Genomic DNA, 26,567 nt, shown 5'->3' on the forward strand with positions numbered 1-26,567 from the left:
GTAAAATCAGTTAATTATTGTGCTGATGAGTTTCACAGCTTCATTAAAGGAGGCTGATATTAGGATAGCACCCAGCAGCCCCCCTGGTGTGCTCAGTGGAGCTGTGCTGGGTACAGAAAATCCCTGGATTGTGCCTCCACCAGCCAGGGCTGTGGTGAGCACATTTCTCTCGCTCTTCAGATTTTTTATAGAGGTGCACAGAGAGAAATGAAAGAAAAAAACATTTTTTTGTTTTTTGTTTTTCCTATGTAGAATATGTTTAGAGAATTGTTTACCTAGAGTGAGTGCTTGACTAGATTCTAGTAAGAATTATTTAAGCCTGATGGCCAATCCAACCTACCTGGATTGGATTGGAGAGTCCCTCTGGACTTTTGAGAGAGGGTCACAAGTTATGTTGGAGTTACAGAGTCAAAGCAAGTAGTATGTAGTACTAGTATCCTCCTTTTATATAATATATTAATGCATTTTAACATAGTTATAATAATTAAAAAATAATTCAGCCTTCTGAATTGAGTTAGACATCGTCATTTCTTCCCCTTAAGTTCACCTACATTTACAATACAGGGTTTCATCCCAGCTGGGTCAGCCTCTGCTTTTCCCCAGGAATTGCATCCAGAAGGCACCTGGCTCTCCAGGAGAAGAGACCCGAGAGGCTCCTGCCCATGGCTGGAGCCCATTCCAGAGTTTTCACCCCAGAGCCCTCATCCAAATCCTTGAATTCTGCCAAGAAATCCAAGCTGTGCAGGCAGGTCAGTCAGCAGCCAGCACCATCCTTCCCCAGGAGCAGCCTCAGCAGGGAAATCCCAGCCTCTGCCTTGTCACACACACCGTGACAGCCACTCCTTGTCCCACGTCCCTGCTCCACGCCTGTCGGAGCCCAGCACATCCCTCTGGCTGCCCTGGCTGCCTCCAGACCCTGGCAGGGAGCTCAGAGAAGTCAAAAACAGCCGTGGCTTCAATTTTAGCCCGTGGAGAAAGCTGCCAACTCTGGATGAGGAATTACAAACCACAAGGGTTTGAGTCGTGTGGTATTGGAATTAACACAGGGTGGAAAAATAGAAATTTGGGGGTTTTAGAATATAATTCAGGGGGTCAAGATGGAGGGATTTGGGCGTGTCCTACCCTTCTTCTCCTTCATCTTGTCCTCCATGTCTTGGTGTGATGGTGGCACTTTATTATTGGTTTAAGGTAGAGATTCACTGTCTAACATAGATGATGGGAATTGGTAATAAATTGTAAACACAGACATAGTTTTGAGTATATAAGGTGGGAGCCAGGCTCGAGGGCAGGTGTCCATGGCTTCCTTTCTAGGCAGAACTTGGCAGGTCAGAGAAAGAATGTTTAGATAAGAAGAAATAAATAACCTTGAAAGCACAATTGGACTCATTCCAGGCTCCTTCTTTGGCTGCGTCGGGCTAGGGAAGCGAAGACCCTTTGTGATCTCGGGGTCACCCTGACCATCAGAACCCTGAGACATTGACACACGCCTGCTGCCAGCCCTTCTCCACCCTTCCCAGACCCTTCTCCACCCTTCCCAGCCCCTGTTCCACCCTTCCCAGCCTCTGTTCCCTCCCTCCCTGCACTGCAGCCTCACCAGGGGACACACGCAGGGGACAAGCATGAGTGTTTGCACACGCATGATGAACACAGAGAGCTGGGCTTGGGTTTAAGCTCCCCAAGGTGGAAATCCATCCCTCCCTCCTCACCATGACTCTGCTATGGTCTGAGGACACCAAGGGGGCTGGGGCTGGCCTGTCAGGCTCTGGGTGTCAACACAGCAGCTGAGAAACGAGGAGCTGCTGCAGGCTGGGATCCGGATTTTATTGGAAGAGGAGCTCCAGCTCCAGGGAGGAAACCCAGGATGTGCAGCCAGAGCAAAGAGAGTCCAGCAGGGCCAAGTCCTACCCCCATCATTACCAAACATGCTTGGAAAGTGTACAAAACCCATCCTTCTTACAAAATTCATGAGGCAGAGCCATCTGCATGGCAGCCAGCTCTCATCCCTGCTCCTCACTGGGTGTTCCCTGCTGAATGGCACAAGGCTGCCTCCCAACTGCCCTAAACTGGGTGGGAAAAGAAGGAGGGATGGGATAGATGTTCTAAGCCTGGCTGGGGGTGATTTTCCACTGGGGATGATTTTCCACTGTGAGAACAAAATACCTTCTATTCTGTATATTGTGTATATATATATGCTATATATATCTACATATACAGGCAGGCAGCTCTGAAACAAAACAGGATTTTTAACCCAGTCTCTGCCAGGAATTTGTCTTCAAACCTCAGCAGTGTGTGGTAAGTCCACAACCTCACCACCGTGTATTTAAATAAGTTTTCTAAAAATTGTTAGGAGCAGAGCATGACTTAAGTAATGTCAAGTGAATAATTCAGGCTGGATTTATAATTGATGGGGGATTTAGCAGGAGCAGAGCCATAAGTGGCTTTCTATTAACTATTGATGCTCCCCATCAGGCTCCCAACAAGCTGGGCTGGGCTCCTCCATCACAGCTCTGCCCCATGTTTTATTTAAGTGCTCTTAAGAGGACACACAGTCTGGGGGATGCCTCTGCTCCCAGGAATGTCACAGCAGTCCCTGGAGCCAGTTCCCATGGAGCAATCGCCATGGGAAAGCTGGGATGGGGAGGTGTGTCCGGGGGAGCCCAGCTGCTCCTCTCTCCAGAGATGACCCCAAACATCTGAGTGCCTGGATAACCCCAGAGCCCTCAGTTCTGCCTCACAAGTTCAGCTGTTTACGGGGGTTTGTGGCTTATTTGAGGGAGGTGCCTCAAAATTCCCTTCAAGACATCTTTGCACACTTCATCTGGGAGAACGCAAGAGTGCAAAGAGATTCCTGTACCTTCCTTCACCCATCGGTCACATCCCCATAGGAAACATTCAGAAAGCTTCTAAAAATACAGGCACAACACCAAAAATACAGCGAAAAGAACCCAACCCCATCCCAACAGCCAGAGCATCCACGCTCCAAACGCTGCCCTTCCAGCAGAGCTGCAGCAAACACCCAATGTCACAGCACCCACAGCCTCAGGGACCCACAGGGACCCACAGGGATCAGGGAGCCCAGAATGCCCATGGCACCTCAGCAGAGCCTCTCACTCCACCTCTCATGGCTCTGCAGAGCATCAGAGAGATCCCATGCCCAGGGGAGGCTGCTCTGGCAGCCAGAGCAGGCAGGGCAAAGCCTGACCCTGGTGCAGCAAGAGGATTTGGAATCATTCACACCATTCCCCTCAGGAAGGCTGGCAGCCTCGGGGCAGAATAAATCCCGAGATCTCCTTGATTGCTAACTAAAAGATTATTGATAAAATAACTGCTCCTAACTCAGCCCTGCTGCCAGCAGAAGTGCAATATCTTTCAATTACCACCCGGGAGTGAGGCTTTCCCCTGGATTACTGGAAGAAACAACATGAAAAGAGACTCTGGGAATGGCTGGGAAGTGAAGGTGAATCTATTTTTGCTGCTCTCCAAAGCCAGCTGGGGCTCTGCTCGCTCGGAGTGGGTTTAGCTGCTGGTTGGCACTGTCTGAGCTGCAGCCACGGGGGTGGTTTGGCAAAGCCAGGAGCTCCAGCAGGATCTGGTGCTTGGGCTGAGGCTGGCATACCCAGCCCTGGCACACCCAGCCCTGTGGCCAGCACTCAGCACTCAGGGGCTGCTGCAGAGCCAGGGCATTTCTCACCCACCGTGGTCCTGCCTGACATGAGGAGAACCAGCATGAGGAGCTGCAGGAATGACCTGAGCAACTTGGAATCATGGATTCATCTAGGATGGAAATGCCTCCAAGATCATCCAGTCCAACTGTTACCTCAGCATTGCCAAATCCAGCACTAAACCACGTCCCCAAGTGCCACGTGCACACGTGAACTGCATTTCTATGAGCAGGGCAGGCAAAGCCACCTCCTTCCCACAAAAAAAACCATGAAGCAGAGTGACAGTCCAGGCTCCCAGACCAACCATGGAGAAAGGGAATGTGAGGGTCCCCAAGGACAGATTTGTTTCAATGCTTTGGGGCTGCAGAGAGATGCAAAGCAATTCCCTGCCCTCCTAGAGGAGCAGCCCAGGACCACAAAGGACCACACAAAAATGACTTTTCTGGAGCCCTCAGACCAGCCCAGGGGTTATGAGGGGTCACCTCCATCTGCCCAAACCCCGGGAGGGGCACCCCCTCACCAGCTCCATGCGCCGGCGGCTGGACTCCAGCTCCCTCTGCACCAGCTCGTCCATGTCAGCCTTCATCTCCTCCATCCTCCTCTGGTAGTACCTGGTGTTCTCCCTCTCCCGTGCCTCCGACTCGGCCGCCTTCTCCAGCTCCTCTCCCATCTGGATGATGCTGTCCCGCAGGCGCAGCACCAGCACCTGGCGTGTGAGGGAAGGCGAGCTGTTGGCAATGTCCCTGCCAGCACCAAGCTGTCAGAAACCCCCACCCAGCGAGAGCAGCGGTGCCACGAACCACCCGGGCTGCCCCAGTGCCCACCTGTCCCTCCCAGCCCTTCCCAGGTGCTCCTGTCCCCACAGGGGAGGCGGTGGCACTGCCAGGCCTGCCTGGCATCAGTGCAGGTGAGGAGGGGGTACCTCGAAGCGCTTCATCTGCACGGCCTGGAAGTCCAGCTGGCTCTCCAAATCCCGGATCCGAGCTTCCTGCCGGCTGACGATGGCGCGCTCGGCCGGGCACTGCTCCAGCTGTGCTGCCCTGGCCTCAGCTGCCTGCAGCTGGGAGAGCAGGGGCTGTGTCAGAATCCCCCAGCCCCTCTGCTGGACCCTCTGCTGGACCCTCTGCTGAGCCCCTCTGATGGACCCCTCTGCTGGACCCTCTGCTGAGCCCCTCTGATGGACCCCTCTGCTGGACCCTCTGCTGACCCCTCTGCTGAACCCCTCTGCTGATCCCCTCTGCTGACCCCTCTGCTGAACCCCTCTGCTGATCCCCTCTGCTGACCCCTCTCCTGGACCCCTCCCCAGTCCCTCCCATGCACTGGGGGTCTCTGCTGGCCCCTGAGGTGATGAGGCCAAGCATTTCCTTCCCTTCCCAAAGAATCCCCTGCTGTTAAAGGCACACAGAACAGGCCTGACACCCATGTGTGGCTTTGAGGAGAACCAGGGACACGTGGCTGGGGCTCCTTTGCTTTTCCCTTCTCACAGACTCTTTGAGGACAGCAGGTGTAAAAATTCACAGTCTTTGTGGAAAGCTGCCTGGACCAAGCTGTTTCCTCAGTTCTTACACTGAGATCTCCAAAGGACACTGCCCTTTTAGTGATCCCGGTACAGCTCGGGTTCACATTTTGAATTTGACCTAAAACTGGGGGAATTTGTCTCCTTTTATCCGGCCTATCTCCAAAGCACCACCCGCTCCGCCTCGGAGGGAGCGAGTCCTGCTTCTGATTCCTGGGCAGCTTAGCCACGCTCCAGTAAAGCACTTAACTTAATGGGATTACTCATGTGTTTCAAATTAAATCCCTCACTCCAAGAGGGTTGGCACAGCCACAGAGGCAAGGGGGTGCAGCCCCTGCTGGTGCCCACCCCAGGGCAGCCCCGGGGTCAGCCCATGGCAGTTCAGCCAGGGAGAGGGAGAAGCCAGGCTGTGAATCCCAAGAACTCTGCCAGGAAAAGATTTCTCCAGCCTAAAGAGGTCCCACTCCTCAGCAGGGATGCCACAGGCTGGGCAGGAATTACCCTCTCCTGCAGGAATTACCTTCTCCTGCAGGAATTACCTTCTCCTGCAGGAATTACCCTCTCCTGCAGGAATTACCTTCTCCTGCAGGCTCTGCTTTTCTTTCTTCACATCCTCCACCTGCGTCTGCAGCTCCCGGATCTGAGCGATGTCTGTGGCCGACTGCAGAAACAGAAAATTTGGAGTGGGAGCAGCAGGGCTCAGAGCAGAGGGTTGGTTCCTGCCTGAACCTCCTGCCACTGGGACAGTGAGCTGCTCCTGATTGCTGCTTCCCTTAATTTTAAAACAAATATTTGTGGATCGGGACAGAAACCAGGTTGTCCTGGATCTCTATCACCTCTTCAAGGCATGGATTGTCAGCCTGGCCAGCCTGCCCCTCTCCCATGGGAGTTTTGGGGTCCCTCAGCTCCCAGGACAATCCTTTGGGAGAGCCTGACATAGTTTGGATATGGCACTGGAAGCCCCAGGGCTGTCTGGCAGCACTTTTAAACCTCTGCAGGAGAAAATGGTGAAAGAAAGAATAAAAGTAATGCAGAGGGACAGCTGTAAGATTCCCCAAGTGTTAAAACTAAAGGCAAAACACCTCTGGAAAGAAGATCAGAAATTGCAGGTGAGAGGAGCTGGTGCTGTGAGCCTTCCCTTCCTCCTCGCAGCATCTTTGTCCTGGGGTCCTCACCCCTCTGTGCACCCCCAGGTGTGGGAACCCAGAGCTTCCCTCTGGCTGCCCTGGGACCCTGGCAGGGGTCAGGAACCCCCCTGGACAGAGCCCCCAGAGACACTGTCTGTGATCTCTGTCCATGGAAAAGAGTTTTCAATCCTACAGGATGAATTACCAGCTCTGAGTGTTTGATATCAGTAATAATTAAGTGTGGCACGGGTGCAAAAGTAAAATTTTAGGATTCTAGATGAGGGGTCCAAAGAGGACAAGATGGAGGAAATTGGGTGTGTCTTGTCCTTTTTCTCCTTCTTCATGCCCTCCATGTCTCACTGTGGTGTTGGCATTTTTCTGTTGGTTCAGGCTGGGGACACACTGTCCAACGTAGGTGACAGATATTGGCACGTTCTTGTAAATGCAGCCCAGGGAGTTTCTGGTATTTAATGTTTGTAACATCCCACTGAGGGCAGAGCCCCACACGCTGCCCTGCAGGACAGAGCTGGGCAGGGCAGCAGAACATGTGAGAGATAAACAGAATAAACAACCTGGAAACCAGCACAGACCAATTATGGCTTCTTCTTTGGCAGTGGGGCAGAAAGACAGACACTTTTTGCAATTTTGGGATCATCAATACCTCAGATTCCAACACCCAGGGGCCACCACCTGCCCTGTGCCAGCCTGCAGGTCTTTCTGAGAGCCCTCACAGGGTTGGAGACGCTGCCCCAGCTCCTACCTGGGCGATCAGAGCCTTGTGCTTCTCCATGAGCTCGTTGAGGTCTTCCTGGTCCTCATCGATGCGTTTCAGCAGGTCGGCTCTCTCGTGCTGCAGCTGGAACAGCTGCTCGTCCACCTGCAGGAGAATCCACAGCACCACGGGTTCATGGAGCCCCCAAACCCCCTCTGGGATGTGCTGCCAACAGCCTCCAGCCCACCCGAGAGGCACGGCAGGACTATGGGATGCTGCTCCCTTGCAGGAATTTTGTCCACCCATTAAACCAGCCGGGGGGCTGCTGTTTGCAAACAGTCCAGGTGGTTTTGTGAGGAATATCCTTGGAGACTTAACAAATACGCTGGGACATATTGTAAATATCCTCCAGGGTGTGATGAACACTGCGAGGTGATTTATTAAACACTCTGGCAGCGGCTGATTTAGCAAAGCAGCTGCTGATTGCTGCCAAGCCCCCTCCCCGAGGTGGGACTGTGCCCTCCCTGGGACAGCTCCAGGAACCCACCAGGGTTTTGCTTCTGCTGAGGGTCTCCAGCTCGGTGTGCAGGTTCTCCAGCTCCAGGGCTGCTGTCTGCTGGCATCTCTGGGCCTCTGCACACTTGGCTTCACTCTCTTCCAGCTGGGAAAAGTTGCACAGGATCATCATTAAATGAGCAGGAACCACATGCTGATGGTGCTTGCCACCGTGCCACAGAGCCACGTTTGTTTCCACCTCCACAGAGCGTTTTTCCCTTCTTCAGCAGGGAAATCTCCACCTTTTATAACCCATTCTGCTCCTCAGCTTGCCTGCTCCTGCTTTACAGGGCAAGCAAAGCTTCCTTGGCACCTCCCAGGACAGATCCCAACACCACTGGGTGAGTCCAGCAGCCACATCCTCCCTCTTCCTCGGCGAGGCAGAGCTGAGATCATTAATTTGCAAAATTATGTGATTTACACGTAATTCCTGATTAGAGCAATTCATGATTCGGGGGTTTGCAAATGGGCTTTTCACGTGGCGTAAATTGCATTTGCAAATACACGTGGAAGATCCCATTTATAAACGCTAATTTGCTCTCGGGTTTTACAGCTCAGCCATTAAGATCACAACGATTTTCAATGGGCTGCAAACATCTGGAAGCTGCAGCATCATCCCAAAATCTCCCCCCTTGCCTGGGCGGAGGAGTTGCCATAGGCTGTACCTGAACATCCAGTTCCTTTCCCTCCCTGCTCGTTGGGGTTTCTTTCTTTTCTCTACAAAAAAAGAAGAATAAACCCCTCTGCTCACTGCTCATTTCCTGTGCCTGGTCCTGGTTTCCCTGTGGAATTCCAGGCAGCAACCATGGCGAGAGTTTGAGAATTATTTTTTTTCTTTTTTTTATCTCTTGCCCTCAAAAAAAAAAAAAAAAAAAAAAAAAAAAAGGTGGGGGAAATAATGGAATTCTATAATTCTATAACTGGAGCAATCCTCATCTCACTTCCCTCCACTGTTTGGGGAGATTGAGAACTCACATTAGAGAAGGAAGAACTTTCTTCCATCAGCTGTAAAAAAGTCTCTGTGCTTTGCTGGGATGAGTTGAAGGTGCCACTCAGGTCAGCTCCTGGTTTTATGGCCTTTCCCACCTGTCCAGCTGCATCCCCAGTCATGGACTGGCCTCTTCCCTGCCACAATTCCCACCAAACCCCTGATAGTTCCATCAGGCAGAAAAGCATCTCCAGGACCCCTCATTAAACATCAGCTTCCAATTCACTTCGTGTAATGGAATTTTCCCACTTGGGAAGAATAAATTGAAATTCCCCCCAAAAAAATGCATAATGTATGAAGTGTGGAACAACATTAGTTTGCTGTGAACACCATCTGTTAAATACCTGCATAAAATGGATGCCTCAGCCTTATTAAGAAACAATGCTGCACTTCCAGCCATATGGATTTTGATTAACGGAAATGTAGCATTTTAGCAAAGTTTTTCTTCTCGTGCAGGTCTGTGGGCTGGTGGTAGGATGCATTGGCTTTTGAGAAAGTCGTCATGAATGCCATTAGAAATTGTTTCAGTTTAAAGGACAGAATAATCATGTGGCATTTTAAACACACGCAGAGTCTCAGTGTTGGTGGCACAGCAAAAATTCCACATTCCCAAAATCCAGGCTGCTTGCTTCTCTCCAAACACAAGGGAGGCGAGCACAGGCCGTGGAGTGAGGGAGCCAGGGATGGACTGAATGGAACCTCAGGGACAGAGAGTGACCTTGCTGTGAGAACTGGGGTGTGCAGGGAGCAAGAATTCCAGAGTCATAAGGGTTGGGAAAGACTTCCAAGGTCATCAAGCCCAGCCTATGCCTGATCCCCACCTTGTCACCAGCCCAGAGCATTGAGTGCCACATCCAGGAATTGCTTGGACACCTCCAGGGATGGCATCTCCAAACCTTCCTGGGCAGCTCCCTGACCACTCTTTCCATGAGGGAATTCCTCCTGCTGTCCAACCTGACCCTCCCCTGGACCGGTTTGATGAAGTTTTTTTTCCTCCTGTCCCTTCCCTGGGAGCAGAGCCTGACCCCTCAGGCTGTCCCCTCCTGTCAGGGAGTTGAGCAGAGCCAGAAGGTCCCTCCTGAGCCTCCTTTTCCCCAGCTCCTTCAGCTGCTCTCTCCATGACTTTACTCTCTGGAGGAAAGATTTACTTCCCCAGCGCTGCTCCCCAAGTGAACTGGGCATTATTCCCCAGAGAGATGGGGCTGGGCATGAAGGGATGGGCACGGGATGGGCAGAGGAAGCACCTCAGCATCAGTGTAGGTCCCTCAGATCAGCACATGAAGGGCCCTGAGGGCAGGGCCCTGCCACATTTCCCTCCCACCAGGGACTGGGAAAAAAAACAGGGGCAGTGCAACCTCTCCAGCCCCAAAGTGGGATTTGGGAAATATTGAGGGATTAGGAAACACTGAGGGATTAATGAAGCCCAGCACTACACCACTGGGTCAATAATATTTAACAACACAAGAGTGAAAAAATGGCCATTCCCCACTGTGGCCTGTCCCAGCCACGGCCATCTCCTGCCCTGGACATCCAGGTAAGGACCTGGACACACCTCCAGCTCCATCGGGCCCAGCTCACCTTCCCCTTCCCCCTCAGCACAGGTGGGAGCAGCTGCTGCTCACAGCTGTTATTTATGCACAACGACCCTCCCAATTATATTTGGATGTTGCTGGGATTGCTCGTGCCTCTGTATTCATTCATTTCCAGGGGAAATGTGCAGAACAGATCCATTCCTGAGTGGTTTCAGAGGTCCAGCGGCTTTAGCTGACCCCCTGCTTGGCACTTGGGAATACACGGCCCACAGGGGGATGGACACCCCGTGGTGCCCCTGTCCCATGGCAGGGCATCCCACTGGGCAAGGAGCTCACGCTGGGGTCGGGGATGTCCCCAGTGTGGTGGCACAGAGCTGGCACAGAGCTGGAGTTGCTGCCCGGGTCGCTCAACACCTCTGAGCTCAAATCCCCCCCATCCCTCTCCCGCTTCCAGCATCCCTATGGCAACGCCGCCCCAGCCCGGCCGTAGGAGAGGCGCAGAAACGCGCCAAACAGAAGGTAATTAACGGGGAAAAAAGGCAAAAACACTTCACCAGCGTTGGCTTAATTACAGGGAAGCGCTCCTTTCCCAAGGAGACTCTGGCGGCGCGTCAGCGCTCAGTCAAGCCGGGGGAGCCGGGCGCGCTCCCCGCATCATCTCCCCGCATCATCTCCCCGCATCATCTCCCCGCATCTCCCCGCCGCCCCCGCTCCCTCCCCACCTGCTTGCGCAGCTGCTGCAGCTCCTGGCCGCTGCCCCCGGGCTCTGCCGGGGCCGCCAGCACCAGCTGAACATCGGCCAGCAGGGCTCGGCTCCTCCGCAGGTCCCGCCGCAGCCGCTTCTCCACGTCGAAGTCGCGGTGGCCGATCTGCGGAGGGGACAGGGGGTGTCAGAGCCCTGCTGCCCCCCAGAACCTCCGTCAGGCTTTTCTGCCGCACCCCAAGGCGTTCACCACTCACTTTAGGGATGTTTTGGTCAACTACGCCAAAGCATTGAGTGCTACGATGCTCCTTGAGCAACTCCAAGTTGTTCCATATTGTTCCTCTGAAAACATTTAAACATTTGCCCACCCCTGGTCTCCACGAGTCACATCCTCCCTCCCAAAGGGACAGCCTGGCCACACAGCCACATGGAGTACCTTAAAAAACCCACCCTCTACCCTCCCCTCCAGAGAGAGGGAGAGAGCAACCATGGTTACAGGGATAAAGGAATTAGAAAGCCACCAAATAAACAAGGACATGGTTTCAGTGCTTGATTTCAGCGTAACTGAGGTATAAGAACATTTTCCATTTAGGTTGTTTTCCACGGCTCTTGTTTCAAACCCCTTCCTTCTCCTATTTTCCATTCGCTGGCTGAAATCAACTGTGTGGATTTGACCTTGTAGCCTGGTTTAGAGCTGGCTGGAATTTGCTGGAACAAGAAATCATTGGCATCTCCATTTCCTTAATTAGTTTCCTGGGTTGGCTGTTTTCTTCCCATTTTTTAATGAACTGTCCTCTGCAAGCCAGAGGGTGTTTGCAGCACCACCACTGCTGCCCCCCTGCCATCCCTCCAGCTGGATCCTGGACACTGCTCACATCATTTTCCTGTTGCTCAGGGTCTGGCCACAACCACAGGGGATAAATTTGGTGCCACGGCTGGAACCAGCTGCCCCCTCCCACCACTGCAGCCCAGGAGTTTTAAGTGACAAAGCCAGGATTTGATTTAGTAGCTGCTGCCAAGCTGTGGTTGTGTCTCACAGCAATCCCACCTACACGGCCTCATCTCCCCTTCCCTTACACCAGGACTGCCCGTGGGGGGCTGGGGGCTGCCAGGACAACACCTGGGGACTGTCCTGGAGGGAGAAGTGGCCGTTCCTCCTGTCCCCCTCCATCTCAGCTCCCCTCCACCGAACAAGCAGATCATGTTGGACTGCTGTGATAATCCCCTGCTTTGATACAGCATTATTTATTGTGACAGTTCCCTAAACATTTTCTAAGCCAGGAGCAGGAGGGTTGTGCTGGATAAGCCTCATCAGAACATTTTGTGTCTGCCTGAAATACTCCCCCCGTTCCAGTGCTGCAAAGATCCCAGATTCATCCCGTTTGATGAACCCACAGGACTGCCAGGGCTGGTGAAATGGTGAAATCCGGCTTGTGCCAACAGCCAGAGGACACAGGGCTTGGTTTCTGTGCCAGGGTGAGTGGCACTGGGGCAGGCAGGGTGGGGGTGGGCAGGAGGCAGGGGGACATGTGGCAGATCCTGCGGGCTGAGCTCTGGGGAGTCCTGGAGTGCAGCACCACGGAGACAGTGACACTGAGCTGGTGCCATCCTCAGCCCTGGGCAAAGGGCCAGGTGGGACCTCTCTCAGCCCCCAGAGCTCTGGGATGGCCTCCAGGTGATGCCAAGGGATGCTCAAGGAGGCTGAGTCCAGCCCCTCACCTGCTGACTGAACGGGAGCAGAACTGGGTGTGCTTTTTTCCAGTTGCTGCCACAGACTCAGCAGAGAGGGGAAAATGATTTGTTCACCAAATGTGCTTGGGATATAATTCCTCTGCAACGAGCAGGATTGGATAAACTGCTTTTCGAGGCACTTGGATGCACTCCAGTGCTTGTTTGACTCTCATGAAGCACCAGGGAAAAGCAGACACCTTTTCCTGCTTGGATTAATTCTCCCATACAAAAGGGAACAATTCCCCTCTGCGGGTCCTTAGTGGGACCATGCAGCTCCTGTGTGATCCCTGCAGTCCCAACACCTCAGATCCCAGTGCCTGCTGTGGGTATGTGGCATTTGGGAGGGAGGAGGAGCAGAGCACCACGAGCAGCTGCACGTGCACCAGCACCAGGCTGCTGCTCCAGCTGCTCCTGTTTATCCCATCCTGTTTTTAGGGCAGGGCATGGCCCACGAAGCAGCCCCTGGGAGGGCACTGCCCCCTTACCTGCTCACACAAGGTGCCAATGAGCCCCTCCAGGTCCTGCTTCTCGTGCAGCACCATCTGCTTCTGCTCGTGCTCCTGCTCCAGCTGCATCTCCAGCTGCCGGAGCTGCGTGGGAGGAAAACCCAACCACGCTCAGTGCCCGGCCACCCCTCAAGGTGCCAGCAGGGCACAGCCACTGCCACGGTGGGGGTTTGGCATTCCCCAGGAGAGGGAGTGCACCAAGGTCTCTGCAGCCAGCCCTGGGGACCAGGAATGAGCCATGTCCCCTGGAGCACCTCCTACCCCCGGCAGTGCCAGTGAGGAGGAGAGGAAGCGCTCCAGGGACTTGCAGGACACTGGGGACAGGATGGGCTGTTTGAAGCACACCCAGACATGCCCCTGCAGCTCTGGAATTCCTGTTTGCACCCACCGACCTCATGGCCCTGGAGAAAGGCTATTTTCTGTAAATCATCCCCAAACATGATACCCTGGGGTTGGCTCTGGTGTTACTGGGAGCAGCGGGTCCATGTGCTGCACCACGTGTGGCTCTCACACATGTCCCCAACAGCTTCTCCAGCGTGGCAGGGGCTCACCCCTGACCCAAAGCCTGATCTGCACCCCCAGGCTGTGACTGGGGCTCATGCCAGGTGATGCTGGGAAATCAGCACCCCAACACTTCCCTGGGAACACAGACAAAAGGAGCCTTTCCAGGGGACATGGAGAGGTTTGGGGAGCACCCAGCATCAAACTCACCGAGCGAGGACCTACCCTCTTCTGGCAGGACTTCTGCATGTCCTCCAGCTCCTCATCCTTGTCCTCCAGCTCCTTCTGGTGGATCTGCTTCATCCTCTCGATCTCCAGCTCCAGCCTCTCGTGGGCCTGAAACACCTGGAGATGATGCACAACCCCGAGGGGACGAGGATGGTGGGACAGACACCCCAGCCCCCCAGCCCCACGTTACCTGCTCCAGGTGATCCACGGCAGCCGTTTGCCTCTCCAGCTCCTTCTTCTGCTCGGCAGCGCTGCCCTCCAGCTCCCAGAGCTTCTTCTTGAGCGCAGGCACCGTGTCCGTGGCCCCGGGGGTGCTGAGCTCCTGCACTCGGCTGGCCAGCACGGCCACCTGCTGCTCCAGCCTGGCCACCTCGGCCTCCTTGTGCTGGGCAGAGCGGGGCTCAGAGCCCAGACACTCACACCACACCCCCAGAGCTTTCCCAAAGGCATCATCCCAACCCCCCGGAGCAGCAGCAGGGGTTGGGCAGGGCATCCCCACCTTTTCCCTCTTGATCCTGACCTCACCTTCCCACTCCCCAGGGTGCTCCCCGTGGGTTTCCTGCAGCCCCAGCTGCCTGAGGGTGCTGGCAGCAGCCTTGGGGGTTACCCCCACCCCAACAGCCATGCCCCTGCCAGCACGGTGGCATTTTTGGTGCAGCAGCATCCCACAGGGCACAGAGCAGCACCTTCCCCAAGGTGGGGCTGGGGGTAGGCATGTGAGGAAGAGCACAAGTGACCCCAGTGAAAATGGTGGTGGCCCTGATTAGCTGAATTGTGGGATGGGGACCACTCATCGTAGCAACACCCCTTCTGGAAGGGGAAAGTTATTTAAACCCACTGAACTGTGCTGAGAGAAATTGGAATCAAGTTTCCTGATTGCCTCTGCTCTAATTGCAGAGGTAATGAGTGCTGTCCCAAAACAGCAAAGTGGGGTCTCCTCTTACCTCCAGGCTCTGCTGCAGCTTGCCCATCTCCCAGCGGATGCTGGTGTTCTCCTGGGACAGCTTTTCACGGAGGCTCTTCTCGAAGGCAGACTGCCCCAGGGCCTGGGCTAACTGCAGGTCAAACCTGGAGGGAGCACAGCAAGGTCAGGCTGGATGGGGCTTGGAGCAGCCTGGGCTAGTGGGAGGAGGATATTCCTGGGGCTTGGAGCAGCCTGGGCTAGTGGAAGGAGGATATTCCCAGGGCTTGGAGCAATCACAGAATCACAGAATAATGAGGTTGGAAGAGACCTCTGAGATCATCAAGTCCAACCTGTGCCCTAACACCACAACTAGACTATAGCACCAAGTGCCAAGTCCAGTCTTTTTTTAAACATATCCAGAGATGGTGATTCCACCACCTCCCTAGGAAGGCAATTCCAGTATTTTATTATTCTTTCAGTGAAAATTTTTTTCCTAATATCCAACCTAAACCTTCCCTGATGTATCTTGAGACTGGGCTAGTGGAAGGAGGATATTTCTGGGGCTTGGAGCAATCTGGGCTAGTGGAAGGAGGATATTCCCCCTCCATGGCAAGGGATGGAACTGGATAAGCTTTAAGGCCCCTTCCAAGCCAAACCAGTCTGGGATCAGACCACGTGCCAGTCACACAGCAGTGGGATGGAAAAATAACTCCCAGCAGCTAAAACTGATGGAAACAGCTCCACCCTTGCAGCAGCTCCTCACCCACCCCGACCCTCCCCATTCCCTGGCTCCTGCTCCAGCACCCCCAGCCCTCCCCATGCTCCACGCCAGCCTTACTTCTTCTGCCTCTTCTCCAGCTCGTGGCTGCGGCTCTGCTGGTTCTCAGCCAGCACCCGGGCGTCCTCCAGCTCGCAGGCCAGGCGCTGGCACCGCCGCCGCAGCCGCTGCGCCCCGTCCCGCGCCGCCCGGCACGCCGCCTGCGCCTCGCCCAGCTGCGGGGGCACGGGGCTGTGGCACCCAGGGGGGGACACACGGACACCACGGACCCCGCAGAGCATGGACACGGACCCCACGGACCCCGCAGAAGAGGACACGGACACCACGGACCCCGCAGAACATGGGCACAGACACTACAGACCCCACAGAACATGGACACAGACACCACAGACCCTGCAGAACATGGGCACGGACCTCACAAACCCTACAGAACATGGACACAGACCTCACGGACCCCACAGAAGAGGACACAGACCCCACAGACCCTGCAGAACATGGGCACGGACCTCACAGACCCCACAGAAGAGGACACAGACCCCACAGACCCCACAAAACATGGACACAGACCCCACTGTCAGAGAGACACATGGACCCCATGCAGGAGGAACCCCATAGACTCCATGGCACACTCAATTCACAGAGGAGGGACCCCAAAGCACACACACCCCATTCAGAGGAAGGAGCCTTGGACCCCACACACCCCACAGTGGAGGAACCCCACTGACCCCACAGCACGCACCCCCTGGATAAAATCCCCACCAGGACTCGGCCTCACTTCACTCCCCAGGTTCACCCAGAGGTTTTTCACTACACAGGACAGCCGGTGTCCCCTCCAGCTCCAGGCACCCTCCGAGTGCCTGCAGCATCCCAGCCCCTCCTGCTGAGTCAGCAGCGCTGCCCCGGGGCCGTGCCTGGTCCCATCTCTCTGCAAAAAGCAGCGTCAGGGCTGGAATCCCCAAGGACTCCCGTGGTGCTTGGGACAGACACGCAGAGCTCTCCCACGCCAGGGAATGAAGTCGTTAAGGAATGACTTTAAATAAGCAAAATCTTGCATTAATGAAGCCTGTAATTCCAAACTAACGGAGAGCAAATGGGCTGCTCCGCTTTACCCAAGCTCCTAAGACTCAGCTTCTTTCTTATTACTATTTAATGTACCATGAGAAATCTTCATTTCTTTGTTTTATCCTTATGGGAAGTGACCTGGCTCCCAGGCACTGCTCAGGGAAGCACGTTGGCTTTTTCCCTCCTCAGGGCAGAGCTCAGGAGCTGCCAGCTCTTTGTGTGACAGATGGGCACAGCCCTGTGCAGCTCCTAGAGCCAGAGCAGCACCTAGACCCACCACTGAAAACCCCCTGCCCACAGCTCCCCACCCTCTGCCCACGCTCACACTTGACCAAGGTGGAATTTTGCTATTTCTGAGGCTCAAACCAGTAGCAAATATCCAATTTTCCCTGGTCAGTGGGAGCAGCAACAAGAAGCAGATGCAATGCTGAGCCTCAGCCCTGCAAAGCTCCTGAGAGCAGGGAGAGGAACAGCCCTTGTGTGTCCCTGTCCCCTCCTGGGCTGGCAGCACTTGCCTTTTGCTCGAGCCCTGTCCTGGTGCCCAGCTCTGCCTCCAGCCGCTCCTCCAGCTGTGCCAGCCGCTTGCGCAGGAAAACGATCTCGGTCTGGGCACAGTCAAACCTCACCTGCCACTCGTCCTCTGCCAACGAGAGACACCCGGGGGTGCACGGTGGGTGCTGGGGCCTGACCAGCCCCTGTGGCCCTGCTGGGGGCAGGGGAGGGGATGCAGCACAGAGCTTACAGGGAACAGCTCTGCTCTGTGTGCCCAGGGCTGCCCCACTCTCATAGAACATGTGTCCTGCCTTGGGCACAGAATGTGTGCCCATCCCATCCCATCCCATCCCATCCCATCCCATCCCATCCCATCCCATCCCATCCCATCCCACCCCACCCCAGCAGTGCCAGCAGCACCCTGGGGCACAGCACCACCAGCCCCATGCCACAGCCAGAGCTGTGTCACCGAGCTGTCACTGCCAGCCCCCAGTGGATGGGCAATGCAGGGTGACAGAACGCTCTGGAGGATCCAGGGGCTGGAGAGTGCCACTGACTTGGGGGAACAAACCTCTGCCCTCTTCCCTGTGTCCCCACAGGTCAGGCTGGATGCCCAGAGCAGGCACTGCCTCTGGAGGGACATCCCTACCTCCTCCAGAGCCGCTGATCTTCATCTCACGCAGCTGCACCAGCTGCTGGGCCTCTTCCAGCTGCTTCTCCACCGACTCCAGCTTCTTCTGCACTTGGTCGTGTTTGCTCTGGGGAAGGGAGGAAGGGAGCAGCTCTACCCTGCTCTGGGGCACTCGGGAGGGCTGTGCCAGGGGGATGGCATGGCCACTGTCACAGAGGCTCAGGGCTCAGGTACCTGCAGCTCCTGCAGCTCGCGGGTGCCCCGCAGCCGCTCCGCCCGCTCCCCGTCCAGGGCCTGGCAGGTGACATCGCCCTTGTAGCGCTCATCCGACAGCTCCGTGGTCAGGTCGATGATCTGGGGGAGCAGAGGGTCAGTCTGGGCATGGCTGGGGGGGGTTCTGCCATGCCACAGCCTTGCAGAGTCCTGGCAGCTCTGCCTGGTCTCAGGAGTGCTGAGCAGCGCTGAGCAGTGTCACCAGTGGGAGCCCGGGCTCCTGCCTGGCAGCTGCCTGTGCCACGCTGCCTGCACTGCAGGGCTCCTCACAGCTCTCCATTGTCCTGCTTTGTTGCATTAAATTTCCTTTGAAACCAGGAGCAGAAGGGGAGAACTATTAATCCAGAAAATCAATTCCATTTTCTGCAGAGCAGACGGGCGCTTGGCCCTCCCTCCTCAGCCAGTCCAGCGAGGGGCTGCAGAGCCACAGCTGGAAAACCCAGCATTCCAACACTCCTCTCCTGACAGCATTTTAAGGCACCTCACATTGTGCAGGCACAAGCTCCTTAGGGAGTCCCACAAGCTTAACCCAGTAAGAAAATCCCACAGGATTTCTCTCCCTGGTGCTTTCCTAGGTCTGCCCTGAGGCAGTTTTCCTGTTCAGCATTCCCAAAGAGCTCAAACTAAACCATCTTAACCCCCTTTCCCAGTGATGAGGAGGGTCCTGGCCTTGGGGGCTGTTGGCTCCATTAGGCAGAGCTGCAGCCTAGACCCAGCTCAGCCCTCCTGCAACCAAAGGAGCTGGGAAAACCCAGGGTATTTATAGAAACCTTGGGAGATCCTTCTCCTCTTGATGCTTGGCAAAATCCCAGGCACAATCACAAGGAGCTGCGCATCCGAGAGCAGAATCCACAGAGGCCCAGCAGCCAGTGGAATCCCAGAATGGTTTGGGTTGGAAATGACCTTAAAGCTCATCCAGTTCCACCCCATAGGCAGGGACACCTTCCACTAGCCCAGGTTGCTCTCAGCCCCATCCAAGCTGGCCTTGGATACTTTCAAGGATGGGGCAACAACAGCTTCTCTGGGCAGCCTGGAGTGATGCCAGCCTGGAATTCTGCAGCTGGACACTGCAGCCTGTCCAGAATCCTGTCCAGAGCTCCATCCCTGGCAGCTGTCCCTGCCCATGGCTCCTCCTGCTCTGCTGGAACTGCTGCTCCTGTTCATCCCCATCAGCTCCTTTCCCAGCCTTGCCAGACAGGGCTGTGGCACAGGTTTTGGGGTCTGTATCCAATGTTTTGGGGTCTGTACCAGAGGTTCTTGGGGCTGTACCTTGCTCTCCAGACTCTCTGTAGTCTGTCTGAGCTCGCTGCATGCCTGCTCGGATTTTTCCAGCTTCTTTCTCAGCGCCGCCAGCTCCTCCTAGGGAAGATTGGAAAAAAACACACAGAGAGAGTTCCAGCATCCTCGGTTTATTTATGAAAACCTTGTTTTCTGTTCAAAATAAGTGGAAGAGACACAGCTGCCTTATTAATAAAATTTACCAGGCAACTTTGAAGGCTGCTCACTGCAAATTGCCGGGACTACAGCTCCTGACATGAATTCCATTGGAGGGAATGTCAGCTTTGGTGTGTGTGGAGCATGTTTTATGAGAGAGCAGCAAACCTCAAAAGCCTGGGATGAACAGCCAGGGGCCTGGATCATGCCCAGGGAGTGTCCCAAGGCCCTGGCAGGTATCAGAGCACGGTGCAAAGGCACGGTGTTGGCTGTGATTCCTTCCCAGGCAGCAGAAAAAGCTCCATGCAGCCTTGTCCTGCTTTGATGTCCAGCACTGAGCAGGAGCAGAACGTGCAGAGCCGTGATAAAAACAGAGGTTAACAGATGATGGGGTCTGATGGATCCCAGGTGGGTTTGGAGACAAAAACAGAGGCTTAGGCAGCTTTTATTTCATCTGAGCCAGCCTGAAAACACCTTGTTAAAAACCTCACTAAGGCAAGAGGAGGAGTGGGACTCCAGGGAAGACAGGAATTTAGCACAGGTCTCAGAGGCTGCAGAGGGTGAAAGGAGCCTTTCCTGGGACAAAAAATGTCCATCAGCATCTCCCATCACCCTGGGCAACACAGGTGGGTGCCAGCACAGCACTGGGGACAGTGCAGAGGGGAGTCTCCTCTGTCACAGGGGTGTTTGAATGCTCATCCTCCAGCACTCCACTGGCTGACCAGCCCATCCCCAGGGGTTTGGCTCAGGGGACACAGCCCCTGGAGCTTGCAGAGGGCACGAGGAGGGCAGTGGGGGAGCCCTGGGGTGGGGTTTGACTGCGGGGACACGGTGTGTTTGCTGCTGTCCCTCTAAGCAGGAGTCACTTCTCCCTCCACAGCTCTGCAGAACGTGTGGCACTGGGCTAAGAACAGATGGCAACTCCTAGATGGTAGGAAAAACATCTTTGCCTGGGCAGAAGTGACTTCCAACTTGACCGACCCACCAGGCAGAGCCCCTAAAGCAGCGTGTCCTGTCCCACCCATCCCACCCCAGCCCTTGGCACTCACTTCCTTAGCTCGGAGCTGCTCCTCGGCGAGGTTAACGCTGAGCAGGGGCCGCACGTGGCCCAGCAGCTGCCACCAGGGCCAGTGCCTGACTGCCTGGAACACCAGCAGGTTCTTCTGGATGCAGCGGATGGCCAGGCGCTGGATCTGTGGGGACACAGCAGCAGTGACCCTCACACCCAGCCAGGACTGCCAGGAAGGACCAGGCTGGGACACCAGGCTGGAGAGGGAAAGGTGGCAGAGGAGCTGAGGGATGGCAGCACAGCATCTCATGGCTGCAGGGAAAAGCTTCAAAGGAGCACAAAAGAGACGTTTGGGTGCTGTGGGCCAGCAGCAGTGACCTGGGTGGGCTCAGGTGTCCCCAGGCCACAGGATGGGTACCTTCAATCTCTTGAATTTCTGGCGGCTGAGGAAGCCCTTGCATGCAGCCTGGAGCAGAGTCATCTTCTGGGCTATCAGCTTGTCCCGCTGCTTCTCCAGCCTGGAGATGACCCCCGGCTTCAGGAACACCTGGCAGCAAGGAACAGGTTAATTACACACCCCAGGTCGGGGCTGAGAGCTCTCCCTCCTCCCTGACAGAGGCGAGGTGAAATTCCTCAGAACCTTTCCTGTGGGGTGCTGCCCATTCCCTTCTCTGTGGGGATGGGATGGGATGGGATGGGATGGGATGGGATGGGATGGGATGGGATGGGATGGGATGGGATGGGATGGGATGGGATGGGATGGGATGGGATGGATGGATGATGAATGGATGGATGGATGGATGGATGGTTTATGGATGGTTTATGGATGGATGGATGGATGGATGGATGGATGGATGGATGGATGATGGGTGGATGGATGATGGATGGATGGATGGATGGATGATGGGTGGATGGATGATGGATGGATGGATGGATGATGAATGGATGGATGGATGGATGGATGATGGGTGGATGGATGATGAATGGATGGATGGATGGATGGATGGATGGATGATGGGTGGATGGATGATGAATGGATGGATGGATGGATGGTTTATGGATGGATGGATGGATGATGAATGGATGGATGGATGATGGGTGGATGGATGATGGATGGATGGATGGATGGATGGATGGATGGATGGATGGATGATGGATGGATGGATGGATGGATGGATGGATGGATGATGGGTGGATGGATGATGAATGGATGGATGGATGGATGGATGGATGGATGGATGATGGATGGTTTATGGATGGATGGATGGATGGATGGATGGATGGATGGATGGATGGATACCTCCACTGGCAGTGGGTTCTGACCAGTGACACACAGATGCACACAGGGAACAGCAGTGATGTGTTACAATAGCAAAACCCAAAAAACCCAGATGGTTTTCTTTCTCTGAACTGGTCAGAACCGCCTCAGAAATTACTCAGATTTGCTGATGCCATCAGACCCAGGCCGGTATCGATCTCTGAGTGTCTCAGGTGTCTCTGGGTCATTACTGGGAGAAGCTCTTGGAGTCCAGGATCAGGAGCTCCCAGCCATTTGCATGGCCCAGCTTTAATAACCCCTGAGTGACACGGGCGAGGCCGGGGCTGTGCTGAGAGCGCTGCATTTTAGCCGTGCCAAATTGAATCAAAGCACAGTCCCGTGGAAAGTGGCTCTCCCGAGCTGATACCACGATTGCTCCACCACCCATTCGATTGCCTCATTAATGTCTGAATTAACTCCCCAGCCCTGAAAGCTTCACAGCTGGTACAAAATCAATGCTCAAAGCGACGGCAAAGCGAACTCGTCCCTAACAAAATGTGACCGGGGCTGCCACCGTGCTATTGATTAAGAGCGAGGGTTCCAGAGAGGAGATAATTACAAACTGCACAGTGCAGGATAAAAGAAAGTCATTTTCCTCCACAGAACCATTCCATGAATTCTTTCTTCACAAACTCCTGAGCTGAAGGCAAGCACGCACATGAAATTAATTTTTCTTTCAAACCTTCACATTGAAGTTCAAATGTGGTTGCTGTGACAGTTCCTGCTCTGCAGCAAACCCACGAGTTGCCCAAGTCCCCTTCACTCCCAGGAGACATCAGTGGTAATTAGGAACTTAAATACCACCAGGGGCTGGCTGGATTTTGGTAATTAGGTACAGGATTTACCATGGGTACTGCTTTCAGATGAGAATTAGGAGGCTTTTGGTCTGATATTTAGCGAGTCTCAGTTTCCCAGCCCACATGGTGCCACATGCAGCAGTGGAGGAGAGCTTTTGTCCCCAGTTTGGGGAACTTGGGGCTGCTGGGGAGCCTGGAATGGGGCTGTGCCCACACAGAGCAACAGGGAAGCAGGGCACAGTCATGGTACCTGGGTGCGTCCTATGGCAACACTCTTCTTCTCCAGATCCAGCGCCTGGAACAGCTCCTCGATAGCCTGCAGAGAAGGGGCACATCATGGCACTGCTCAGGAAACACCCACACCCTGCTGTGAGCTGCTGAGATGGGGTGCAGAGACCCCCAGTCCCCATGGGCACTCAGTGAGGTTCATCCAGCTCTGCCCTCCTCTCCTCCTCCCCTTGCCAAAGCCCCATCCCAAATCCCAGTGCAAGGACTTTCCTCCCTCGAGGTTTTCAGCAGGATGGGGAGTAGAGGTCTGCAGCTGCAGGCAGGATTTGTCCCCTTTTGCTGCCATCCCTGCTCTGGCAGAGCCTTGGTGCAGGGGCAGGAGGTGACACGGGGGACAGCGCCTGTCCCAACACCATCCAACAGCACTCAGTGCTCCCCTCCTGCCCACCTCTCCATCAGCTCATCCCATGGAGCCAAAAACAGGGGGAAGGGCTGAGCTGTCCCCTGAGCCCACAGCACAGCACAGGGCTCAGGGGAGAACTCCTGAAAGATTCCAGAGCTCCTGGAGGATTTGAGTGGGAGATTATCCCAAGGAGAAGCCTGAACTCAATTACTCCAAGCTTTGGACCAGAACATGAGCACAACAGCAGCATCACCACCCATCTCTCTGGATGGATGGGTGGTTTGAAAGCCCCAGGGCTACAGAAATTGTAACAAAAATCCTCTGCTAATACCTCACTCCACACAACACCATCTCATCTCCTCCCCAAAGGACAAACCCACAGGAGGAATATTCCACATTGGCCCCAGGAGCAGCAGGATTGCAGCCCTGGCCTCACCAGTAGCCGTGCAAGGAGGGGATGGAGCACAGCAGGGAATGAGGATATGGATCACAGAGCCTGAAACACCCTGCCAGGAAGCACCAGTGCTGTGCCTGTTCTGGTGGCACTGCTGGGACTGGCACTGGTGTAAGGCTGTGCAGGACAGTCCCATCCCATCCCAGCACAAGCACAGGGCCAGCTCTCGCTGCCCTGTCCCCTCACAGCTGACAAAGCTCTCTCCTGCTCCAGCAGCCAGGTTAATGCCACGTCCCAGGAAGCATTTCCCAGCTGACAGTGGCAGCAAGCTCTGGGGAGGATGGGATTTTCCAAATCCCCTGCTTACACGCTGCTGACAAGTCACCCTCTGCCTCTGACAGCATTTCATAGCAATATTGACCTTTCCCAATTGTCAGACTTGTCTTATTAAATCCCGAGGACTTAACTGCCTTTGCACATGCTGGCTGCAGTTTGCACAACACAGCATGTGCCCAGCTTTAATTCAGCTCCTCTCAGCTCTTTGGGGCTCATCCATAGCCTTATTCCAGGCATGGCTTTGCGCTGGTTTTGCTACAAATTTACTCGGAAACAAATAAAACTGGCAAACGTCCAGATTCCTTCCTGAGCTCTTTTGGCTTTCAGCATCACGGGGTGAGGTGAGGTTAGGTGAGGAGCCCAGAAGATTCCACAGTCCCTGCTCTCTTGGGTCCCTGGGAATGTTGCCTGGCTTTTCCTCAGTCCCAGGTTTTTTGGGGAGCCAGGGAGAGGGACTGGGACACAGCAGCGCCCACATCCTGCGCTCAGGTTGTGCCCTGTCCTGCTGGATCAGCTCTGGCATCATCCCAGCCCCACTGGGCTGTGCCCCCCAGCCCAGCACACACCTTGCTCTCATCTGGCACCTCGTAGGCAGAGCTGTGCTTCCTCATCACCTCCGGGGCCAGCACCTGGAAGCGCCTGCGGAACTGGGTGAGGGGCAGCCGATCCGAATACCCTGGGGGCACACAGGGCTGTTGGGGGCTGCACCAGGCTCAGGGCACCAACACTGGCACTGGCACGCTGGGGAGGGACCTGCTGGGACATCCTGTGCACAGCAAAGGGCATCGGGGGCGGAGGGGACATGGGGAGCTGCCATGAGAGAGAAACCCCTGCAGTGAGGGCAGGGAGAGGGCACCGAGATGAGGTTGAGGTGGCCAGATGCCACCTCAGCACCTCGTGTCACCCAGGACATGCCCCTGGACCTCCTCCTGCACAGCTCCCTCTCCCCAGGGCTGTGCTGGTGGTCAGTGCAGGTCAGCCTGATGCATGGATGTTCCAAGGGGAGCTCCACTGGAGCAGCAGCTGCAAAGCTGAGGCATGAGAGGGGCTCAGAACCCCTGCAAAGAGCAGGAATAAAAACGGAGGAGAATTTCCGAATGGGGAACTTCTGAAGGAAGGGAATTCCTTGCCTGCTGGTGAGAAGCAGGTGATGAGCAAAGGCTGGGAGGGCTGAGCCAGGGGCAGGGAGCAGCAGGTGGGATGGGCACGGGCCAGGCAAGGTCTGGACATACCCACACGGTGCAGGCGCAGGGCATCCAGGAGCTGGGTCCCCTCCAGCTGTGTCCTCAGGGCCACCACATCCAGCTCTGGAGGCACCGGGGGCCGAGGGACCGGCCCTTCCCCGCCTGTCCCTGCGAGGAGGCAGTGGACAAAGTGCAGCTGGCACCGTCGGAGAAGGTTGGTGAGGGCATCCTGGAGGGCAGCAGAGTCAGTGGGGATGGAGGGGACAAAGGGTTAGCACGGGCTGGCAGAGGGAAATGCTCCCCGTGCACCTGCAGGGTGTCTGGGCAGGTGGAGGTGGAGCTGCAGTGTCAGGCAGAGGGTGAACACGAGTGGTGAGCAGGACCCTTCCTCCCGACGCCCCACGTGCTCAGGAGATGGCCAGAAAATGTACCAGGATTTGTAGAATCATGGAATGGTTTGGATTGGAACATTAAAATCATCGTGGTGGAGGGATGCTGAGGAGGGGGTTGCCAGGGACAGGCAAGACCCCAAAATGGGCTGGTCAGGGAATCAGCAGAGCCTGAGCCTCATCTCCTGGGAGAGTTGGGACACTCAATCAGGTGTGAGAGCAGCGGGAGCCTGGCACATGCCCAGCGCCGAGGGTTGGTTGTTGTCTGAGCTCTTAAAAGGATTAAAGCAGCGAGGTGTAATCTGTGTGAGATCTGTGTGTAATCTGTGTGAGACCTGTGAGTAAACTGCATGTAATCTGTGTGAGATCTGTGTGTAATCTGTGTGAGACCTGTGAGTAAACTGCGTGTGATCTGTGTTTGATCTGTGTGAGATCTGTCTAAACTGTGTGTAATCTGTGTGAGATCTGTGTGTAATCTGTGTGAGATCTGTGAGTAAACTGTGTGAGATCTGTGTGAGATCTGTGTGTAAACTGTGTGAGATCTGAGTGTCAGCTGTGTGTGATCTGTGTGTAAACTGTGTGTGATCCCTGCAGATCTGTGTGTGATCAGTGCCTGATCCCTGCAGAGCTGTGCCTGTTCTCCCTGCCTGGGGGCTCTCCCTGCGTGCCAGCAGCGCCGCACGGGCCAGCGCAGCATCCCCGGTGACCGCAGCCACACCGGGGACGGGCAGCATCTCACTGCCGGCCCTGTGAGCTCCCCGATAATTTCAGAACCGTGTCCAAGGCAAGGTCCCCGCTGTGGATCACCATCCTCTGTGCCACAACCCCCCCCCCGACCCGCATCCTCAGCATCCCGGCACTCACCGCCTGCAGCTTGACCTGGGCGCACACAGACCTCTTCCTGACGGCGGCGAAGCTGCTGGCGAAGGTTTTCCTCAGGCAGGCGTTGCGGTGCAGGGCGGCCTGGGAGCGGCCCTCCAGCCCGGCCAGGGCTCGGCAGCACAGCGGAGCGCTCGCCCGCGGCCGCAGCAGCTCCCGGAGCGCGGCTCTGCCGGGACACGCACCGCCCGCTCGGCATCCTGCTCCTTCCTCAGGGATGCAGCACCCAGGGCCCCCAGACCCCGAACTGGTGATGCTCTGAGGGGTGGGCCAGGGTGCTGGGACATCCCCACCC

At 55.4% G+C, this 26,567-nt stretch overlaps 1 protein-coding gene across 1 annotated transcript in view; it reads right to left on the bottom strand.

Moving 5' to 3' along the window:
- MYO18B (myosin XVIIIB) overlaps positions 1-26,567 on the bottom strand; it is a 59,302-nt gene that overhangs the window by 14,212 nt on the left and 18,523 nt on the right. Inside the window, exons 19-39 of the mRNA XM_021544591.3 lie at positions 26,258-26,441; positions 25,053-25,233; positions 24,387-24,496; positions 22,710-22,775; positions 20,763-20,891; positions 20,385-20,528; positions 19,171-19,260; positions 17,863-17,982; positions 17,647-17,755; positions 17,021-17,145; positions 15,504-15,658; positions 14,706-14,829; positions 13,952-14,146; positions 13,759-13,869; positions 13,012-13,116; positions 10,815-10,961; positions 7,565-7,678; positions 7,066-7,182; positions 5,756-5,839; positions 4,585-4,722; positions 4,183-4,368 (exon numbers count right to left, since the gene is read on the bottom strand). Of these exons, the coding sequence (XP_021400266.1) occupies positions 4,183-4,368; positions 4,585-4,722; positions 5,756-5,839; positions 7,066-7,182; positions 7,565-7,678; positions 10,815-10,961; positions 13,012-13,116; positions 13,759-13,869; positions 13,952-14,146; positions 14,706-14,829; positions 15,504-15,658; positions 17,021-17,145; positions 17,647-17,755; positions 17,863-17,982; positions 19,171-19,260; positions 20,385-20,528; positions 20,763-20,891; positions 22,710-22,775; positions 24,387-24,496; positions 25,053-25,233; positions 26,258-26,441 (2,734 nt within the window). The remainder of the gene's footprint in view (positions 1-4,182; positions 4,369-4,584; positions 4,723-5,755; positions 5,840-7,065; positions 7,183-7,564; positions 7,679-10,814; positions 10,962-13,011; positions 13,117-13,758; positions 13,870-13,951; positions 14,147-14,705; positions 14,830-15,503; positions 15,659-17,020; positions 17,146-17,646; positions 17,756-17,862; positions 17,983-19,170; positions 19,261-20,384; positions 20,529-20,762; positions 20,892-22,709; positions 22,776-24,386; positions 24,497-25,052; positions 25,234-26,257; positions 26,442-26,567) is intronic.

Source organism: Lonchura striata, chromosome 18 (assembly GCF_046129695.1).
Source record: "Lonchura striata isolate bLonStr1 chromosome 18, bLonStr1.mat, whole genome shotgun sequence".
In the NCBI taxonomy this organism is placed as follows: domain Eukaryota; kingdom Metazoa; phylum Chordata; class Aves; order Passeriformes; family Estrildidae; genus Lonchura; species Lonchura striata.